Source organism: Marmota marmota, unplaced genomic scaffold (genome assembly GCF_001458135.2).
Source record: "Marmota marmota marmota unplaced genomic scaffold, marMar, whole genome shotgun sequence".
Taxonomy (NCBI): domain Eukaryota; kingdom Metazoa; phylum Chordata; class Mammalia; order Rodentia; family Sciuridae; genus Marmota; species Marmota marmota.
The window spans coordinates 13,149,900-13,172,773 of NW_026000240.1; the positions used below are offsets into that span (position 1 = coordinate 13,149,900).

Here is a 22,874-nt window from a genome sequence, read left to right on the forward strand (position 1 = left end):
TTGAAATGTTTATAAAAACATTTTTCCACTCAAAATAAATAGTAGTATCAATTCCTTTGACATAAAAAGCATATTTTTAAATAAAGATGGCCTGCATTACTGAGAGAAGAATGTCACTAAAACATCAGAATCCCAAGTACTCCTTGGGAGAAAACAGCCAGGGCCACATTCTGTTGCTACTCAGTTGTGCCACGGTCAGACTTCCCGTGATCTCCACATGCTGTCCCATGACAAGCTTTGGAAGAGTTCCTCAGGCTCAAGATCATCCCCACTCTCCAGATGGGAGTGGGACACCCAGATGAGCAACTGAACTGCAAGTCAGGGACTGGGGATCCCAGTGCACACCTGGGATCCCAGCAACTCAGGAGGCTGAAGCAGGAGGATCGCAGGTTGGAAGCTAGCCTGGGCAACTTAGTGAGACCCTGTCTCAAAATTTAAAAAATAAAGTAAAAATTAAGAGGGCTGGGGATGTAGCTCAGTTTTAGAGCACCCCTCCTGGGTTCCATCCCCAGTAGCAAAAAAAAAAAAAGAGTCCCTTGCAGAGCCCGGGAGGCCGCACCAGGCTAAAGGATGAGGACACTTTCAACCAGGGGAAGCATGCTGAGGAGGATTTGGCAGTCTTTTGGTAGTTTGGGCTGTTTTCCTCAAACTTTTGAGATTTGATAGCTAATTTTTTAAAAATTCAAAGGCCTCAGCTACTGTTTCTATCACATTCCCAGATTGGCTCACACTGAATTGTTTGTGTGTGTGTGTGTGTGTGTGTGTGTGTGTCATAGTGGCTGGATAAGTACTCAGGGGAGTAACCACAGTGAGCACAGGTTAAACTACTGCATGAAGCAGCAGATTAGAGGACAGCAGAGATGGACTATGGAGAATCTGCCCCTGACATGGTTCCCTGGGGAGGAGTAGGGAGTGGCTCTCAAGCTCTACAGTATAGCAGATTTGCTTGCAGGGCTGGTTAAAGGGGGCTGCAGGGTGCTACCCCCAGAACTCATGGTCTTCTAGGTCTGGACTTGCATATGGGACAATTCCATTGCTGCTGACGCCTGTGGCCCAGGGGCCACCCACGAAGGCCACCGAATAACAAGCACAGCAATTCTAAACCCCAGGCTGTTTCCAAAACATCGAGGCTGGGGCCTCATACCAGGACCCCCACAGAACAGAACTTCAGTGGAACCATATGTGGGTGGCTTTAAAGCCCAGCCCCACCCATGCAGGTGTTGGTAGGGTGCAGGAAGGCTGAACACCCCTAAGCCTTCTGGATTGATGGGGAATCTGGGCAGGCTCCAGTCAGGTCCTACGTAACAGATTTAACCACCACTTACTGTATCTTTTCACAGAGGCCTGGGAATACAATGGACTGAAGTCCTTTTCCCACTCAGCATTGACACTCTGCCTAGGACACTTTCAAAGTGCATTTCCACAATACACAAGAAACAGTGTCACTCTGGGGACCAGGCTGATTTTTTTTTTCTTTCAACAATTCTGCCCCCTAGTGTCCCTTCATGGTAGGACTTGTAAGAGCTCACCTTGCCCACAGTTTCCTTTTGACCAGCTAAACAACTTGGGGCATTTTTCTCTGACATTAAAAAAATAATGAGCTCATTTAACATGAATTGAAATTAAATCTTTATTTCGGGCAGGGCGACTCTCCAGCTGCAGCCTCTCGGTTCTCCCGGTCTCCCCTGCTCCCTGTGCCAGGAGGACGAGAACTGGAGGAGTCCCGTTCCCATCCCACCAAGCCCCTTCTTCAGACCCAGAGGCCAACAGGCAGTGAGTGAGGAAGGAGCACTGGCCGGGGTGTCCCACGGAGCTCCCCACCTGTGCTCACTCCTCACACCCTCGTAGGTCACATGCATGGAGCACGGACATCACCACAATATCTCGAGTCTGCCAGAAGAGCCCGACAGACCTGCTAGCCCCTTCTTCACAGAGCGTCCCTCCTGCCCGGCTCAACCTCTTCCACCTCACCCCATCAGTGGCCTTCTTCTGGGTCCCCTTCACGCTAAGGGCCACAGGGAGCTCTCACCTGGGCCATCCTCACTGTTACACCCTCTGGTCCACTGTGCCTATCCCCCTGTTCTTCTCACTTACAAACCTCCCGGCCACCTTCTGCCGTCCCTCCAACCCCGGCCCCACCACACCCCCAGAAGGCTCTTCTCGGGGTTTGTGGTCCCCTCCCCGTGGAGGCCAGAGCCAGTGGGTGCTGGCCTGTGCCCTTCTGATTTGGGTGTTCACGACGTTCATGCTGGGCCGCGCTCCGTCTGTTCTTGGTTATCCAATGTCCCTGCTCCCACTCCTGACAGCCCAGCAGGCCTTGCAGGGTCCTCTGTCAGAGACTGCTCAGAGAGCCTCCTCTTCTCCCTGCAGATCTCCTGGAGCAGGCACATCCACGGCCATGACTTCATCAGCAGACAGGAAGTGACAGGCCCCACGTCCATCCGGCACAGTTCGCTGTCTCCTGAGTCCAAGTGCCTCATCTCCTCTTAGCATCTCATGAGCATCTCTGTTTTTCTTGTGTCTAAAGAATCCTTGATTCCCTCCCCAAACCAGTTCCTCCCTCATCTCTGCAAATGGCCTGGGAGACGGCCTTGATTCCTCTTGTTCCCACACTCAGGTTCTGTCTCTCCTGCCAAGGTCCCACTCCAAGCCACCCTCCTCTCCTGCTGGAACGCTGCAGGCCCTCCCAAGATTCCCAGGCCTCCTCCAGGCCTCCCCTTCACGCAGGTTCTCAGCACAGGCAGAGGTGGTGTTCTGAAACGGGAACTAGGGTGACAAGATGTGCCATTCCTTTGCCTAAAAAAATAATCAACAATGCCATTAAACTTTGAGTAACATACAAATAACATAGTTTGCCTTCTCAGACTTTGTCTCATCTGCCTGTCCTTCCTTACTGGGCTCCCGCCATGTGGCTTCTTTCCAGTGAATTCCTTCCAACTGATGGCATTCACTCTGTCCTTCCACATGCTCTTCCATCTTCCTAAAATGCTCTTCCATGCTCTCCATGACTGGCTCCTGTTTATGCCCCCCAACTCCTCAGTGAGGTCACACTTGCCCCTATTAAACAGGTCTCCCCTTCATTCCCCATCTCAGCCCTCTTCACAGTACTTTGCATTTTCTAATTGCTTGTCTACTTCTCTGTCTTCCCCGCTCAGCTCTAAGCTGGCTGTGTCCAGGGCCTCTGAGTCTGTCTGACAACCTCGTATCGACTGGCCTGGTGTCCTGCAGACTCAGTTCTCACATGTGTGTGCTGAACGAGAGTCTCAGCTGCACTCCACCCTCCCAGCCCTGGTCCAGGCCTTTGGTGACCCCCATATGACCAGGACACCTGACAGTGTTCTGGGCTCAGTTTCCTTGATTGCAGAGACAGACAGAAGAGTCTTGGTTCAGTTTACTGTCTGTGAACTTCTCTGGAGTTTTTCCAACACTTTTGGCTAACCACAGCGTCACCAGCACCCAGAACAGCAGGCTCCTCATAAATCCTGTTGATTGGAGGAACTCCCAGCTCTGAAGGAGGAAGGGGCGCTGGCGCAGCGGTGGAGAGGTCTAATCTGGGCAGAGGTTCAAATCAGGGTTTTCAGCCTCCAGAGAAGTTGATCGGTGTTCACTTGTATACTAAAAAAGAAGAAAAACAGTTTCTTTTAACTTTTTTTTTCATATTTGTTAAATAAGGGAAAATAAACTTCATAGTTTGGTTGCTATGTAAAATCTGATATTTGGGAGACTTTCTCCAAGAAAGAAAAATGTTTAGCTTCTAGTTCAAGTTCTGTTGGACAGACAACAGCGAATGAAAGCATTCCCACCTTCCAAGCAGAGAAACAAGGGGAACTTAAAATAGCTGACAGAAGCCAACAACCAAGAAGCGAAGACCCCGACCCTGGCCTTCTCCTTCCTAATCCTGTCCCCTATCAGTTCAAGTAGGGTTTGCTCCTGAGAAATAAAAATAAGAATAATGGCTTTGAGACAGGGGTTCAGTTCTTCTGAAGGACACTTTAACCTGTGGGTATTCCTGGGACCCAAAGAAGTCCAAGGCCTGTGACCAACTGAAAATGTCACATGTCCCGGTGCCCTGGGAGCTTGGCTGACCTGGCTGTGGACCAAATCCAGCCCTGTGTGCTTCCCGCTCCGTTGAACCTGAGTCTCTTGGTGCTCCCTGGTGCTGCATCAAGGCTGGCTGGTGCCCAGAGGATCAGCTCAGCCCCAAGTGCTCTGGGGACGGGATGCGTTTTCTTGGCTAGAAAATGTGACATCAAGTTGAAACAGCTGATGAGCAAAGAGGCCCTGGGGACGTCAGTGACATGGGTTTCTTAGCACAGTGTGCTTAAAGTGGTCAGGAACAGGGCGAGGCCCTGTGAGCTTGGAGTCCCTGAGGTTTCAGCTGTCCGTTCAGCATTTAATATGTTTATCTTTCTGCTAAACACATTGTTATTGAGTCATCTCTATTAAACAGCTACTCGGTGTGGGGCCCAGCGCTGCAAATCCAACACACAAGGCAGGTCTGCTGTCCTCAAGGACCCGCCGCCTGCAAAGTCAAAACAAGGGCTCTCCCTGGCTTCCCACACACCAGAGCAGGGTACTCAGATTTAGGTACAGATTCATCGAGAGTTCTTCTATCAGATCAAGAAGCAGCAAGCAACACCAGTAAAAGAGGAGCTTTTAATACCACTTAGTGTTGTTGTTGCAAACCAAAAATGAAATGTCAGTTTTCCCCAAAATACTGTCACCCTCTAGACCACCAAGGTTGTATGTTGCATAGATTATTATGTTGGCACCAATGCCAGAGTAATTGTATTGATCAAACAAGTAAACTTCCAAGCTTTGGAGATAGGGGAAACGTAACTTTGAGAAGTAGAGAAACTCACAGGATGCTGTTTGGCCTTCCTTAGAAATCGTCCGAGCCATGACGCATGTGATAAACCAAGGCATGGCGATGTACTGGGGCACCTCCAGGTGGAGCGCCATGGAGATCATGGTAGGTTAATTTCCGCTTTTCAATGCCACGGAGCACCTCACTGTTCTCCAGATGCCATGCCTGGAGGTGGGGTCTATTGCAAACTTCTCACAGTCACTATGGCAGTGAAATTGTAGGATCGATTCCATCATTAACGAGATGGCTAGGGGGCTCTAACGGAATCATGTTGTAGCATGCTCTTTCGTGACAAGAGGGCAAAGTAACAGCTAATGATATAAGAACAGAGTATTCTAGTTTTCTTATTTAAAAAGACTATATTAATGACAATCCTGTTTATAACACACTAATTACAGATTACAGTTTTATGTTAATCTAATTTTTATTTCTTTAGGAACCTGCAAATAGTCAAATTATCTTTTCTTTATAATAGTCCATAATTCACAGTTGGACTGATTTTCCCTGGACCTTACTTGGTCCAAACCTTCCCAGAGGATAACGATTCCCCACTTTCAGCCTTGCTCTTAATGAACTGATGATCAGAACCTCACCTATAATTTGCCACCCTACTCCTTCCTTGTTTTGACCTCCATGAGGGAAACGTCACCGGCTGCGTCTCCTTTCTCCCTAGGAAGCCTATTCTGTAGCCAGGCAATTCAATATGATCCCGCCCGTGTGTGAACAAGCTGAGTACCATCTTTTCCAGAGAGAGAAGGTGGAGGTCCAACTGCCAGAGCTCTACCATAAAATAGGTAATCTTCAAAATTGCAACTACTGAGTGTGTTTAACAATCGGGGAATCAGGGATTCTGAAAAGTCCCGGTCAAATGATTTCCTGAGTGTCCCTAATTAACATACGGATGGAAAGAACTGCTCATCCCAGAGACTGTGATAGAATCAAATGTGACTGTTTCTAGTCCACAGGGGATCCCTGATGAAAGCCATGTGGTGCCAGGTTTCTGTTCTCGTGACTAAAAGGCTCAGGGGTCACTCCAATAAAACTGGGCTAACTGGGCTGCAAAAAATAACCACACAAGAGACACAAATACCTTTTTCTTTGGGGTCGCTGTGACGGCTCCTCTGACCTTAAGGGTCTGCAGAAAGAGAGAGAGCACGCTGACCCCTTTTACTGAGGAGAAGCTATTCAAAGTAAGGCAAGGGATCAGGTTTCAGGGGGCTGAGTCTATCTTCATGATGTCAGCAGGTTGACTGACATCTGGGTAGGCCACACCCAAGGGCACAGTAAGAGAAGGGGACACACACAAGGCACTTCCATGGAAGATTCTATCCTAAACAGGGCAAGGGGTTATATTACAAAGGAACAGGTGAGCATAGCTTCACCCATGGGGCTGTAGCAAGACACACCCATGCACGAGACACTGACCCTCACACCCAAGAAGGGTGGGGAAAGCTCTGCCACATTTCTGCAACTGAGCACCTCAGCACCCAGCTGGGGAGTGTGACCCAGTCACGTGTAAGGTTGGTCTCACAATGTGGAGTCATAAATTGTGGCTGGCATACAAACTGAACTCCATAGGTGTTCAAAAAACTGCATCCAGGGGCTGGGGATATAGCTCAGTTGGTAGAGTGCTTACCTTGCATGCACAAGGCCCTGGGTTCAATCCTCAGCACCAGTACCACACACACACACACACACACACACACACACACACACACACACACAAATGCATCCACAATGAGAGGAAGAACTAACAGATAAACTCATCCTTCACAGGGCTTGCTCCAGCCCAGGCATGCATCTCAGAGTGGACAACTGAAAAAAAACAAGTGATTTCAGAAAAATCTCTTATGCCTGGCACTGAGTTAGATGAAGGGAATTTGACGATAATTAATAAGCCAGGCACTACATGTTTGTGTGGAAATAATTTCAGAGCGAGGGAAAAATATGTGTCCAATAAAAAGAAATGTGGACGTTAGAAGAAACACAAACAAGTCACATTTTCAGGTTTCTAGACCAAAACAGTTTCCAGAGTTCACTTTCTTCCTCAGAAATGGCAGGAAAATTCTGGGTATTAAAAATAAAAGGATAAAAGTTCAACAGCAGTAATAACTGTTGTTATTGCTGTCACCTGCTGTCACCTACTGAGTGTTCTCTGCTCATTAGGCGCTGTGTTCCCACACAGTGGCACAGAATAGCCCAGGGAAGCACCGAAGTTAGTGCAAGTAGAAGTGCCCACCCCTCTATCCATGAATTTTTGACATCAATAAAACACGGCAAAGGGCTGGGGATATAGCTCAGTTGGTAGAGTGCTTGCTTCACATGCACAAGTCCCGGGGTTCAATCCCCAGCACCACCAAAAAAAAAAAAAAAAGACCATGGCAAAGCCACATTTTTAGGCCTGCTTAGGTGGCTCATTCCCAAGAACTGACAGTGCACATTTGGTTGGTTTATAAAAGCATGAAACAATTTGTTAATCCCTAAATTGTGATGGAAAGATGTATGCCAGCATTAACTGATGCATTCAGCCAGTTTTCCCCCAAACCCACCACCTCCTCCCTTAACCCCAGTTTGCGTGAGCAACTTTCCATGTGCTCCCTCCACAGGGGTTGGCGCCATGACATGGTCCCCACTTGCCTGTGGAATCATCTCAGGGAAATATGGAAACGGCGTGCCTGAAAGTTCCAGGGCTTCTCTGAAGGTATTTCTCTCACCTCATGCAAGGATCTGGGGGTAGGGAAAGGGGTGACGAGAACGGCCCACGGCAGGGAGGGCCTCCCAGCTCAGGGACACCCTGGCCTTGGCCGTCCTGGCCTCTGGCAGCTCCTCCAGAGGCCTCTGCTGCTGCCAGGCTCCAGTCAGCCCTTCAGAATCTGCCTGCACAGAAAGCTGTCCTCTGGGGACCCAGGGAGAGAGCAGCATCCAGCGACCTGGTTGGACTTGTAGGGCTCAAAGCCCTACTGTTTCTTATGCTAAAGAAGGCTTTTCATTCCTTATTTGAAAACTGACAAAATTTTAAATCCTCTTTCCATGTAAGAGGATCTAATTCTCCTTTTCTTGACAAAACAAAATTTAAGCCATGGAGGCTTAAGCCACGAGAGGCAGAGTTGTAGCTGAGTGTGGTTTGAGGTTGGTTCAGGTTTCTGTGCGTTGGGGGCCAGGGTAAGGAGCGAGGGCCTCAGGGGATCCACTATGGCTAAGCCCCTGTCTCCGGGCTCTATGACTGGCACCTGTGCAGATGCAATCTGGCCACTGAGACTTGTGGCTTAACCTCTGCGCTGAGGCATAATGGTGTTCAAGATCAGGGAACAAGATTGCCTCCACTCACTCATGTCCTGCAACAAGGCAATCGGCCGCCCGACCTGGCCCACATGCACCTGGAGCAGCAGAGCCACAGCACTGCGGTCTTCCCAACCCCACCCCCACCCCCACCCGGGAGGGCTGCTGCAGGCTCTGCGTCTTTCACTTTCCTTTCTGCCTGTGACAGCTGAGCTTTAGTTTGTTTGTCCTCTAAAGTGGCACAGTATAAATACCTCCTAACATGCTGACGTGGCCCTGGTTCCAGTCTGTACTAGCACAACAGAACTGTCAGAGAACAAAGTCTGCTTCTGAAAAGCGAGCGACGTTCTGAACTGAGAGAAGCCAACAGCACCTTGGGGAAGAAGGAAGGGAGCATCCAGAAGTGCGATTTCACAGAGCACCTACTATGTGCCAGGCACAGGCTGTGTTTCCATTCACAGAGGTCTTTACCAACGGCACAGAAAGCGGTCACAGGTGGCTTTGAGTCAGTTGTAGCTAAGCCAAATTGCTGTAAATTGACTCACAGACTTGATAAACTTGCTCATTGAAAATGTCCCAGGAATGGAGCCACCATTTGACCCAGCTATTCCCCTTCTCGGTCTATTCCCTAAAGACCTAAAAAGAGCATGCTACAGGGACACTGCTACATCGATGTTCATAGCAGCACAATTCACAATAGCAAGACTGTGGAACCAACCTAGATGCCCTTCAATAGACGAATGGATAAAAAAAATGTGGCATTTATACACAATGGAGTATTACTCTGCATTAAAAAATGACAAAATCATAGAATTTACAGGGAAATGGATGGCATTAGAGCAGATTATGCTAAGTGAAGCTAGCCAATCCCTAAAAAACAAATGCCAAATGTCTTCTTTGATATAAGGAGAGTAACTAAGAACAGAGTAGGGACGAAGAGCATGAGAAGAAGATTAACATTAAACAGGGATGAGAGGTGGGAGGGAAAGGGAGAGAGAAGGGAAATTGCATGGAAATGGAAGGAGACCCTCAGGGTTATACAAAAGTACATACAAGAGGAAGTGAGGGGAAAGGGAAAAATAATACAAGGGGGACAAATGAATGACAGTAGAGGGGGCAGAGAGAGAAGAGGGGAGGGGAGGGGAGGGGGGATAGTAGAGGATAGGAAAGGCAGCAGAACACAACAGACACTAGTATGGCAATATGTAAATCAATGGATGTGTAACTGATGTGATTCTGCAATCTGTATATGGGGTAAAAATGGGAGCTCATAACCCACTTGAATCAAAGTGTGAAATATGATATATCAAGAACTACGTAATGTTTTGAACAACCAACAATAAAAAATTTTAAAAAAAAGAGCTCATTAAACAACAAGACAGAAATAAAAAAAAAAAAAAAGAAAAGAAAAGAAAATGTCCCAGGGCAAAAAAACTGCATTGGATACACCTAAGCTACCAAGCAGCACAGCTCAGCCCAGCCTACCTTCAAGGTGACAAAATCATCTAACACAAAGGCTCTTTTATAATAAAGCGTGGGATCTCTAATTTACTGAAGAACAGAAAGTTGTATGAGCCCACCATCACGGAGGTGAGAAATCCTTAGTCGAACCCTCAAAAGCTGGGGACCGAGCAGGTTTTCTTTCTCAGGCTTTCTGAAAAGTTCAAAGCACTTCTGTGTGTGCTGGGCACTTGCTCTCAGGTTCATGGTATATGAGGGTAGACCTTTTCCAGATGCAGAAATGAGAGCACAGAGACATCAGTATCCACCCAAGACATAAACCATACCCATGAAGCTGATGCGGGAACCCAGGTCTCTGATCCAGATTTCTATAGAAAGAAGTAGCTATGCTGTATTAGGAGTGTGATCACCTAGCTTCTATCACTGCTTGGGAAAAAACTTGCAAACGGTTGGAAAAGCTTCCATACATCCACAAAAGGAAACGGAAAACAAAACCAAACAAACAAAAAAAAAAATGGACATACAAAATGTTTGAAGGTGGCAAAGCCTAAAAGTAACTTGGGAAAGATTTCCATTGTTGGCTTTTATAGTCCACTTGGTATCCACTGGGATGCCCTGGACAGTAAACATTCACAGCTCTCAGAGAGTGAAAGGCAGCCAGTCCCTAAGGCCTCAAGGCTCTGAATTAACAACCACTTTGGAAAGCCACTCGAGTAGAGCTACCAAAGCAAAAAATAAAAATTAGTAACGAAGAAGCAAACATCAGGGTAGCCTTAGGAATGAATTGGGATGCTCACAGTAGGAAAACGAAGAGAGGAAACTGGGCACACAGATAAAATAAGTTGGCAACTCTCACGTCCCCTAAAACAGAACAGGTAAGTGGTTTGAATCTCACGTTGGCTCTCGTCACACCCATGAAATAAGATGGTAATGCTTTGTGCCTGTCATAAGCACTTAACTAAAGCTGAAGGACAAATCAACTCCACACAAGGAGTACCCACAGGGCTTTTAGGGGTTTCTGGGCAGCCTCTCTGGCCCTTCACCCTGCAGTGACCTCTGAACCACATGGACAGCTCTGGCTGCCCGGCTGAGTGGCACACACTACTGCTTTGGTCCATTAGACAGTTCCACGTGGAAGTTGCATGGGCACAGTCATGCCTAATGAACTCTGTCCTCACCACAGAGCCAGTCAGGAGCCAGGGCGTTATCTCAGATGCGTCCTTTCCTGCCTCGCCCGTCCAACAGGGCTCGGGTCCCGCAGCCCACATCTGACTCTCCCTGCCCAGTTTGGGTGGATTCTCTTCACCTCTTACCAGGTTTCCATCCAAACACGCTGTACTCTCTGCACTTTCTGCCTTCTCTCCATCCTCCTCTGAAACCCTCCTCTTCCCTAAAACCATAGCTACCAGCCGTCACCAGGGCCTTGCCCTTGTCACCATACACACTGCCTAGCATCTCCAGCTGCCAGTGACAGAACTCAAGGCAAACAAGCCAAATCCACAGGGAGCTCTGTTTGTTCAGGGAGACGCCTTGGGAAGGCCTGAGCAGGGCTGGCCCCGTGGAGACTCTACCTGTGGACTTGAACATGACTTTCCAGCTCCGCTGTGTCTCTGAACACAGGATCATCTTCTTCTACTACATATAGATCTTGTCCGTGAAGCCTGGAGCATGAGAACTGATGGCTGCAGATTTGGTCACATGCCCAAGAGATAAGAGGTCTTTACCAACTGCACACCAGACAAGACTAGCCAGGGTTAGGTCACATGCCAACCTGTGAGGCCAACAACAGGCACCAGGAGGGCAAAGGGCTGTGATCAGCTCAGGTCATACACATTTTGCTGGGGTACTTTCTGGAAGGTGACAGTTTCAACATGGCCTGTAATGGAATCATCAATTGGGGAGGGGCTAACCACAAAACACTTCTCCTGTTACGGGATGATGATCTGCGGATACTTCCAGAAGGAAACTGAAGAACTCATACAGAACCTGGCACATCACAGAGCCAGGAGCTCATTAAATGTCAGACAAATGCAGTGAATCAAAATAGAAGGTCCACAAAGTAGGATTCAGAGACCAGATGTGTAGTCAAGGTAGAAATTTTAAATAGAAATGAACAGTGTAATGAAATTTATGGGCAGCTCTTCCCTGATGCTAGCCAAATGCTTTTTAGGAAAATAAAGAAAGAAATTGAAAATATGCACCCATCTGACAAAGGAAAACAGGGAACAGCAACCCAGGTGCATAGAGGTGGGGTGAAAGGTCCTTGGGACAGGTGGTCACATGGGGAGACCTAGTGTGTTGCACACTCAGAAGGAGTTTTTAACTCTGATGTTCTACCTGAAGATCTCAACCTCAACAGCAAAGACTCTGTTGCTTTGGGTCAAAGATTTGGATGCTTAGAACTGGCTGATCATCTTGGATACCGAATCATCCAGAAAAGGTCTGGACACGGCTCTGCATCTCCTGCCAAGCCCTCATCAGGATGAATCAGGGCCATGAGGGGTCTTGGGGAGAGCATCACAGCAGCGTTACCTATGAAAGAGGCACACAGGGGTTATGACCCTAGTGCTGAGGAGGGCAAAGACACAGCTTTGGGAAGTTCAGAGCCATGTGACCTGTACTAGCCCATTAGCTAGTGTGTGGAGAAGGCTTGTCTCATTGGTTCTTTGATAAATATTTATTGAGCATCGACCTGGCCCACCCCTGTCTGCGTGCTGAAGATGCAGGGGTGGAGGGGCAGTCTTGACCGCAAGCCTCAGCTCAGGAACTTGCCAGAGAGTCAGACTCAGGAAGGAGCTATGAACACAAGCATGGAGGAGTCCCCAGGACTGTGGCAAAGTCGCCCGCCCTGGGGAGCAGCATCTGGCTCCGTCTGCAAGGCTGACCGGGGCAGCTCACCCTATGTAGTCTGGCCTCTCTGGTTTCACTGCCACACTGGCCCAGCCCCTGCTCTGGGCAGCTTGAGGTCAGGACTGAAGCCGCAGATGAAGAATCCCTCCTCGCCTTCGCTCCTTCAGTTTAGGAAGGCCAGCCTGCAAGGGGACAAGTGTCCAAACAGGGCTGGAGGAGACTTCATCTCAATCCCCAGGTTAATGCCCACAACAGCAAGCTGGGCTGACTCTCCTCATAGCCACAGCCCCACCAGCCTTCCCTCAGAAGAGCGGTCCACTCCCATGTTTAGTCAACATTTCAATTAAGCCTCATCTCCTTCTGCCAACATTTTCTTACTTAGAGCAGTTAAAGCTGATGTTTTGTTTTTGTTTTGTACCAGGGATGGAACCCTGGGGTGCTTAACCACTAAGCCACATCTCCAGCCTTTTTTATTTGAGACAGGGTCTTGTTATGTTGCTTAGGACCTCACTAAGTTGCCAAGGCTGGCCCCAAACTTGAAATTCTCCTGCCTCAGCCTCCTGAGTCACTGGGATTACAGGCTATCACCATGCCTGGCTAAAAGCTGTTTATTTCCAAAATACTTTTGCTTGTTTTGATGTGAAGAAAACAGTATAAACACTGTGCACCTACTATTTTAAAATCCTAACTGCCTTATAGATTCCCCTGAGTGAGATTCACGGGACTGAGGGTGAAAGAGAGGTATTCAATAAATAAGCTTGATGTTTGTTACTTTCAGAAGTCTGTCTCTCAGTATGGTGTGTGTGCATAACATATACAATACATATCTGTGCATTCACACACACATACTTGGAACCCAATCCTAAGAAAAAGACTCCATTATATATAGAATTTCAAAAATGGAGTTCAGGCAGGGCACAGTGGCACATGCCTATTATCCCAGGAGCTTGGGAGGCTGAGGCAAGAGGATCTCAAGTTCAAAGCCAGCCTCAGCAACTTAGCAAGGCCCTAAGCAACTCAGCAGATAACCTGTCTCTAAATAAAATATAAACAAGGGCTGGGGATGAGGCTCAGTGGTTAAGTGCCCCTGGGTTCAAGCCCGGATACCAAAAATAAATAAATAAATAAAAATAATGGAGTTCAGGCATTGGGGATGTGGCTGAGTGGTAGAGTGATTGCCTGGCATGTGTGAGGACCTGGGTTCGACCCCTGGCATCACACACAAAAAAAGGAGTTTGATAAGATTGATGAATAAATCAACCAATTTTTTATGTGCACAGCATATTCAGAAACCTCAGGAACTAGTTCCTTCTAGTTATAATAAAAAGCTATTGTTCAAAAGCATTGTCTATTAATTTGCAAATCTTTTTTTGATTGAAAAAAACAGAAGGACATGTTTTGAAAAACATGATAGACATGTTTTGAAGAAGGACATGTTTTGAAAAACCTGATAGACTTTTTTTCATTGACATGAATAACATCAAGGAGAAACTTTTCATATTTATAAAGTAAACACTGAATTTTAAATATTTTTAACATTTTTAATTAATGTTTTTATTTATGACAGTGGAATGCATTATAATTCTTATTGCACATATAGATCATAATTTTTCATATCTCTGATGTATATAAATAGGGCACTATTTTTCATATTTCTGATATATATAAAGTATATTCACACCAATTCATGTCTTCATACCTGTACTTTGGATAATAATGACCATCACATTCCACCATCATTAATGACCCCCTGTCCCCTCCCTTCCCCTCATACCACTCTGCCCTATCTAGTAGAATTTGCAAATATTTTTTTTTTGTTTTGTTTTCTATTTGGACGACATTGCGAGCCGCTGGTCCCAGGAAGGCATTCTGAGGCCTCAGTGAGCACTGATGTCCTTCCCATGGGCAGTGAGTCATCCAGGGCTCTCTGATGTGGCAGTGCCCTGATCCAGGAGGGCCAGCGGTCGATCGCGGGCTCATTGTCCACAGCTGTCCACCCACCACTGGCACCCGCTGTCATGGCTGGAGAGAAGCTCCAGGCCACCTTCCTCTGAAAGAAGCCAGGAAAACTATTGGCCGTTTCCCCAAGCAAATTCTCAAGCGAGGAGCCAGACCATAAGCCTTTGAGATCCAGGAGGCAACAGCACTGGGGCGGCTTGCCCTTCTTTCTGCATCTGCAAAATTATTCCAAAAATCACAACAAAACAAGGCGGTTTCCCTTTGCTTCAGAAATACTCTTAGAATAATGAAAAGAATACTTAAAGCAAAAGGCAGCAGCCCTCTGGGGGGACGGGGTGCTGTGGCCCACCACCACCACGGCTCTCTGCTGCCTCTGCAGAAGTGACAGTCTGTGCTGGGAGTGATGTCACAGACATGCCACAGAGAAAGAAGGACCACACTGCCGCGGCGTGACGGCTTTCTCTTATGTTCACAAAAACAGGCCAACATTCTTCCTAATGTTCTTTTGCTTTGGGTGTTGCTGCTTAGAGCTAGCTTTGTGTGGAAGGAACTATTATTCCCTCCTTCATAGTGAGAACAGAGCCTTCTAGAAAGTAGGGCATTGAGAAGCTCTCAAAGACTTTTTATGAGGCTCCCTACACAGTCTACAGATCAGGGTCAGGCTCTTCCCACCGGTTTGAAATGTCAAATGCCTTTACTCTTTACGTTTTCGTAGTTCACACAATAGGCAACACACATTTGGGGAAGTCTTTACCCAGTTCAGAATTTTTAAATGTGCTTGACGTCTGTTGGGTATACTACATCTGCTTCTAGGAGCCCAGGAAGCCACCAGTCAGTCTCCTTAAACAAGGAGGTGGAGGTTAGGAGTGGACCCCAGGCAGGAGAGGAGATGAGAATATAAGGTGGTTTGTTTGTTTAAACAGAAAACTTGGCACCCCGCCTTCTCCATCAGGGAAACAGCATAGACCTGGGTAAAATGTCAATTCCATTTTTTTTTTGCGACATTCTAAAACTGGGCTATCTTACTAAGCCTTTCTTTTCCTGGGCAGACAAGGGTCCACCTGCCTACATCTCAGTGTCCGTATTTTTAGAGCTTTGTGCCCTCTGATCAACTTGCATGGTGAACATGAGTGGAAGTTGATCTTCTGAACCAGGGAACAGGATCAAGGTCATGGGAACATCTCTTTGCATAGAAACATAAGCATCTTCTCACTGCAAAGCACAGGGGTCAAGACGACCCGGGATTCACTGAGGGTCTTGTAGTTGGTTGAATTATGACCCTCGAGGTCATGCCCCCACCAGACACCATCATTGAAATGTTTCCCGCTGTCCTTCTCCGCAGTGCTACCAGTGGCTGAAGGAAAGGATCGTCAGTGAGGAAGGCAGGAAGCAGCAGAACAAGCTGAAGGACCTCTCTCCCATCGCCGAGCGCCTGGGGTGCACACTGCCTCAGCTTGCAGTCGGTGAGGAGATTGCTGGGGGTGTCTGGGGGGTCTCCCTGTTTTCTACTGCTGACCCACAGCCCTTTTTCGCAGAATTGTCTCCTATAGGGGCAGATTCAGAGGCGTTACATTCCTGCTAAATACAACATAAAGTGAGTCCTCCAGGTTCCCCAGAACTTTCTATATGCAAAAACACTTTCTCGCCTCTTTCCCCCGCCCCTTAGAACGCAGTTCAGATGAGAGGAGATCAGTGGGAACACAGGCGTCCTCACCAGAGTCAGAGGTGAACTGTGCAGTGACACCCACTTCCCACTGGTCGGGTTTCCTCCCCTGCTGAGGCAGAGCCAGGGTTGGTGTGAGAAACTGCTACAGAGGCCCAGGGCTCCCTAATCCAGAGAGGTGGCTTTGTACATGGAGTGCATCAAAGTTCAGGGTCACTGGTCACAACTGAAAGCCACATGGGATGGCACTGTCCAAAAGCAAGATAATACAAACCACATACTCAATTTCCAAGTTGCTAGTGACCCATAGTTAAAAAATAAAACAGAGCTGGGCATGGTGGTGCACACCTGTAATCCCAGAAGCACGGGAGGCTAAGGCAGGAGGATGGCAAGTTTAAGGCCAGCCTCAGCAACTTAGCAAGGCCCTAAGCTGCTTAGTGAGACCTTGTCTCAAAATTAAAAATATAAAAAGGTTGGGATGTGGCTCAGTGGTACAGCAATCCCTGGTATCAAAAAAATAAAATAAAAATAAAAAAGGAAACAGGTGAAATCTATTTTAATAATGGATTTTATTTACTACAATATACAGTACATGTTATTTCAGCTTGTAATACATTTCTTTAAATGACTGAGATATTTTACACCTCCAGCACATTCCAGTTCAGGCTCCACGCATCTCAAGCACTCAACAGTCCCACGTGGTTAATGGGTACACTTTGGGCAGAAAGGCGCGTTGGCTCTCAGTTCTGGCTGCAGGTATTTGCCAGGCAGCACAACAAGCACTTAGTATGCACTGTCTCATCTCCTCAGTCATTAAAACAATCCTGCGAGGTGCACTCCGGTAGCCCTAGCTCACAGACATAGACCGAGGACTTGATAGAATTCACATGGTAACTGAGAAAGGGAAAAAAATGCGTGCCACTCCCCAAAAAAATATCCTATGGATGAAGGAATGGCAGGAATTGGGGCAAATAGGTACAATGACCCAAAGCCCGTGATAAGGTCTACACAAGTAAAATAATCCAATAGAACATTTGCTAGTGCCTTGACCCTTCTGAGGTTAGAAGTCAGAGAAATGTTAGTTGCAGTTAACAGCAACAGAAAAACAGAAATGGGAGGTGATTTTAGAGAGAGGAAATATCATATGCTTAAATATGACTTGCTTAATCCCATCTTTAAAAAAAAAAAATCATAGAAGAGCCGGGGAGATAGCCCAGTGATACAGCACTTGCCTAGCATGCAGGAGGCCCTGGGTTCAATCCCCATTACTATATTAAAAATAACAACAAAAAAATAGTTTTAAAAATCAAAGAATAGGGGCTGGGGATATAGCTCAGTTGGTAGAGTGCCTTCCTCGCATGCACAAAGCCCTGGGTTCGATCCCCAGCACCATAAAAAATAAGTAAATATAAAGAATATATTTAATGTGATTAGCTACATCTCTACAGCTTTAACAAGCAAAGTAAAACATACCAGTCACTTGACCAAGTCAAGTTACTCAACCTGATAAAATGGTTTCAATACAGTTCTTACAAACTTGCTGAGTTGCAGGAAATTGTATATGTAAAGCAAGGAGTAGGCAGCTGCTCAGTAAGTGGTGAGGAAGATGTACTAGACACCCTGGACTTGATGTTCTCCCCGCTCCTAGCCTGGCGTGTGGCCAGAGTAAATGCAGAGAGAAATGCATTTTGCAATCAGTGTGTTCTTGATGGCAATATGAACTAAGCAGTTGTCTCTGCACCCATTGACCACCCACGCGCATGGTGTTAGGTACAAGAGTCAGCTAGAGGTGACCTAAAGCACCTGGGACGTGCGTGCAGATGCTTGCCATTTTGTGCAAAGGACTTGAATGTCCTGGGATTTTTGTGTCCTGAAGGGGAGTGCCCGGAACCAATTTCGCAAGAACACCAAAGACCAACTGCTTTAATTTTAGTTCTGAAAGAGATGGAAAAACACCGTCTTCCTGGAGGAAATCTTCACAAAATTCAGACTTTCACTGGTTGTTAGACATACAGGAAAGATCCTCTGCACAAGTCTGACTTAAATTAAAACATGCTTTTTCCCCTTTCCCCCCTCTATGCCCCCAGATGTCTTTCTTGCCTGTCATTTTTTTCTTCTTTCTTTATAAACAAGTAGTTTTGGTTTTAACCACAGAACTTTCAGAACCAAAAGGGACGTGATATCCAGCCATAAAATCTTTGATCTGCAAGGACGGTGTGGGAGGGGAGCTCTTCCGGCAAGAAGTAAACTAGTAGATCCCCAGGTCACACCTGCACCCAGGCCAACACCCATGCTGGGTGCAGTAAGCAAGCACCCTGAATGTGCCTGCTGTTAACTGTGGTGCAGGATGCTAGTCCCCAGAATCACCTGCAGGTGGCGCCACGGGGCTAGCCAGCCCTGCCGGGTGAGTTGGCTGCCCTGCAGCCTGCAGGGGAACCAGCTGCTGTTGACATCAGGTAGCTCTGAGCAGTGATTTGCCCAGGGCCCCAAAAGACTCAGAGCACCACTAGGGCCAAGGAGAGTTATAAGTGCAAACAGGAAATAATGAAGCCAAAAAAGGGGGGCAGGGCAGATCACTTGGATTGCTACCTTCACAGAGCACTCTCTTGACCGCCTGGAAAGGACAGTGATTGCCATAAAAGGCCCGGGTATAGTGACTCTTATCAGTCGGCAGACAGCAGGGCCTGGAGCAAATGGGGCAGAAGAAGTGCCAGGGTGTGCACCAATGATCCGTGCCTGTTTATTCAACAAACACTTAATAAGTGCTACTATGTGCCAGGTGCTGAGCAGGATGCTGGGCATCCAACTGCCAATTAGCCCATCTCACAGCCAAAACCACAAGCTAAATCATACATTATGCTACCTTCAAGTAAGCCTGGTGGGCAAGTCAAGAAAAGAACAGATGGTTTTAATACAGTGTCAAAGTACTGGGAAGGGAACAGGCAGCCAGGGAAGTGAAGAGCAGGGCACCCAACCCCACTTGCAATTCAGGTAGGACTTGGGGAGGAAGGCAGTCCCCCTGGGGAATCTCAAAGGGTGTCCAGGCAGGGAGGCAGAGAGCATAGGCCCCACATTGCAGGCAATGGACTAAAAAGCATTTGATGTTCACTTTAAATACATAACTTTTGGGGCTTGTAAATTCTTCCTCAAAAAAAAAAAAAAAAAAAACTTTAAGAAAACCATAATAGTCCCCAGAGCAGAAAGAGAAAAATTAAAAGTGGGGCTTTAAGGGTAATTTGATAATCAACACAGGAGTGTCAGAGAAGGTTGGCAGGTAAGTGGAAATGAAGGGACCAGACCCCGGGGTCTAGGAGGACCACAGGCAACAGAGGAGGAAAGCAAGAGCACGCGCCAGATGTTAAGGCAGGAGAAGAACGTGCTTCAAGGGTGGGCAGCTGGACAGACACCCTTGTACTTGGGCCAAGCCACAGGTGGAAGGCAAAAGAGCCCTAGACCCACAGGCAGGTGCACAGATTCCATCCACCTTCTCTGCAGCAGGGGTGCTGTTCGGTGTTTAGCCCCAGAGCACTGTGTATCCTCCACAGGAAAAGTTAGTTTTAGCTGCCACCAGCTTGGCTATAGTTGGTGTTCGCAGGCTCATCAGTGATCGTGAGCTCTGTGACACCCTGACCCACATCCTCTTCATCTCTTCCCAGCGTGGTGCCTGAGGAACGAGGGTGTGAGCTCCGTGCTTCTGGGATCATCCACTCCCGAGCAGCTCATCGAAAACCTCGGTGCCATTCAGGCAAGTCCTTCCTCGGGTCCTGTCTCTCCCACCTGTCCTGGGGGTGGGCACAAAGGCATAAGAAGCAACAAACAAGTCCTGGGTTCACAGACCCAGAGTGGTCCTCTGCTGATCAGCAGGCAAAATTCCCAGAGCTCGCTTCTCATCAGGGCCTATCTCTGAGGGATGTGCTCCCTGGTGCACCTGGCAACTGACCTCAGGCCCTAACATGAAGCCTGCCTAATGACCAGCTTGAAATGTGACAGGCATGGGACACGGCAAACACCACTTATTCACTTGTTCCTTCCACAAATATTTATTGCCAACCACCTGTGTGCCAAGCCCGCCTTTCAGATCTCCAAGCTCCCTGCATTTCTTCCTCCTCATCCTACATTCAGGACAATGGAATTGCTGTAACTGCTTCTAGGCCCCTGGGGACACAGACTTGTGTCTTCCTTTCCAGGTGGTTGTTGTGTTTTTTGTTTGTTTGTTTTCTTTTTTGGTTTGTAATCAACATATTAAGGAGACATTCATATGTTTTAAGAATTGCTTAAATTCTGATATCCAGATTTAAGAATGATTGATGGCTTTTCAACATGCAATTAAAGCCGTTCCATACATGTGCCAGACCACCAACACCACATACAGTTACCTTGGAGCCCAAGGTAACTGTATGGGTTAAAGTAAGCCTGTGACATACCTAAGGAACACCTTCCTATATGCGACATGCAGACTACCTCTCCATGTACAGGTCTCTTCTCTTTTATGTCTGTGACCCAGTTCTGGAATTCACTACGAGGGCTTACCATGGTCCAAAGAGAAGAGAAAATAATGTAACCAGGACTAGTCACCATAGTTTTCTATATATATGTGTGTGTCTATATACATTTTTTTAAAAAATGGCACAACAGAAGGGAATGCAATTCTACAAGTGTGAGTCTTAAGAAGCAGCATATCATCACAAACCCTTCTTCAGAAAGGTATCCTTTCTTCACCAAAACCACAAGCTAAATCATACATTATGCTACCTTCAAGTAACAGCTGAGGCAACACATTGCTGAGACATCACATGAGTCCTGCTTAATTCAAATAACTAGACAGAGCAACACTCCTCTACAAAATAAGCTTTTTCTGACTGCCAATTAAATACCAGTTTAATTTCATAGCTTCACAATGAAGGGTCGTACTCTGAAATCAAGACATAGCTGGCATTTCAGTCTGAATCTGTCCACATACACAGCTGAAATCAATTACAAGTTATGCCTAGCAGATGCTACGACAATTGTGGTTTTTGTTTTTTTTTTTAAGTAGTTTTTACAGGTATTAAACCACTTCTTGCACAATGAAGTCATTGTACATACAGGGTGAAGTCAGAGCTTTTGTATTTGCATTTATTCTTCGTTTCACTTTTAAGTCACTACTATAGAATATTAAACAAAACAAAAACAATTAAAAGAAAACAATAGCAAGCCGGGCACAGTGGAGCACACCTGTAATCCCAGCAGCTCTGGAGGCTGAGACAGGAGGATCACAAGTTCAAAGCCAGCCTCAGCAACTTAGCAAGGCACTAAGCAACTCAGTGAGACCCTGTCTCTAAATAAAATTCAAAATAGAGCTGGGGATGTGGCTCAGTGGTCGAGTGCCCCTGAGTTCAATCCCTGGTATCAAAACCAAACCAAACAGCAATAGCAAGCAGCACATCTTAGGACCAGAGCCCTTCACTCACATGCGCTACTGCACTACTGGCACCATCAAGAGGTTCGAGCTGAACACCCTCTCTGGGATGAGTGCATCGTCCCCTGTGCTCCAGTACAACGGCATCGTCTTTTCTGATTGGAATCAAAGTCGACCAGCCCTTTCTGATCCATTTCATGAGTCTCCTCCTTTCTCTCAGGTAGTTTTTCCAGCAGAGAGATTTTCAGGAGAGATAAAGCCATTTTCAGGAAAGGTTGCTTTACACTGGATGATGAGGCGACCCTTTCCAAACACCCTGACACCCTGGCCTACCCTCATCTAGCACACTTTATATCCCCATGCTCCACCATCTGACCTGGATGAGGGGTGAGGACTGGAGTTTGGATATTGGCTTTTGGAAGCCACAGGATGCTTCAACCAGTTGTGTGTCTGACATGCAAAAAGGTCTCCTCCTCATGGAGTGAAAACAGCAGGTCCTTCTGGTCTACCACAAGGAGACCATCTCCCTGCTCCATCCTGGCTCTTGGTCCCTTCTCTATGGAATGTTCTCTTCTGTCCATCTTTCATGCCTCTGTCAATAGGAACTTCTAGAAGCTTCCTTCTGTTGCAGCTTTTACATCTGTCTTTGGGACTGACCCGTTCCCCTGGCCCTGGCACCCCATGCACTGCCTGACTCTGCTGATCTTCCAGTCCTATATCTCACAGTTCCTACTTGCACTGCAGTACCTGGGACGTTGGGACAGCAATCAGCTGCTTCTTTCTTACCCCCTTGGCCTTCATATTTGTCACAAACCGCGATCTCTGGAAGAGCCACTTTCCTTGTTGCAGCATTACATGAATCTAACGCTACTGAGCGCTTGTGCGTGATGTTTTGGCCTCTCCTTCCTGCACTCCTCCTCCTCCTCCCCCAAAAACCTGTCAAAGGTGTCCATGGGAGAGCCAAAACCACCACCGCCTTACCTTCTTACATTGCCGGGCCTCCTTATTTAATTCCCTTTTCTGTGCACCAGAGAGTACTTCACAGTCTCCATAAATCTGTCTAAGCTTCTCTCCTTCATTTGGATTCTTACCAGGTGGTACTTCGAGGCCAATTTCCTGGTAAGCCCTTTTCAGTTCTTGACGGGGGTGTTAGGCTTGACCCTACGTCACACTAAGTGCTTTCACTCTCCATCTTCTGAAGCAGGTGAGGGGACCAGGCCCATGTGGGGGAGCAGGAAGGAGCGTGTAACCGCGAGGCTCGCATCTTTCCCACTTCTCCACTGACCGACTGGCTGGTCTCCTGCACACCGCACGTCCCTTGGCTATCGGTGAAGAAATACCTGTCAAGTGAATGAATACTTCCATATTCTAAGAGAAATTGGCTCAAAATTCTAGTT

At 47.2% G+C, this 22,874-nt stretch overlaps 1 protein-coding gene, 1 long non-coding RNA gene and 1 pseudogene across 5 annotated transcripts in view; 1 reads left to right on the forward strand and 2 right to left on the reverse strand.

Annotated features, from left to right (window-relative positions):
* Positions 1–22,874, forward strand: part of Kcnab1 (potassium voltage-gated channel subfamily A regulatory beta subunit 1) — a 313,546-nt gene that overhangs the window by 284,428 nt on the left and 6,244 nt on the right. For all 4 annotated transcript variants that reach the window (XM_048793903.1, XM_015486934.2, XM_048793902.1 and 1 more), the window contains 5 exons: positions 4,887–4,972; positions 5,541–5,661; positions 7,474–7,568; positions 15,759–15,879; positions 19,736–19,824. In XM_048793903.1, coding sequence (XP_048649860.1) covers positions 4,887–4,972; positions 5,541–5,661; positions 7,474–7,568; positions 15,759–15,879; positions 19,736–19,824 — 512 coding nt within the window. The remainder of the gene's footprint in view (positions 1–4,886; positions 4,973–5,540; positions 5,662–7,473; positions 7,569–15,758; positions 15,880–19,735; positions 19,825–22,874) is intronic.
* LOC107143300 lies at positions 1,613–11,347 on the reverse strand. The gene is made up of 2 exons (XR_007344055.1): positions 11,179–11,347; positions 1,613–3,615 (listed from the first exon to the last, which is right to left on the reverse strand). It is a non-coding gene; the product is annotated as an uncharacterized LOC107143300 (long non-coding RNA).
* LOC107143299 lies at positions 21,555–22,617 on the reverse strand (annotated as a pseudogene).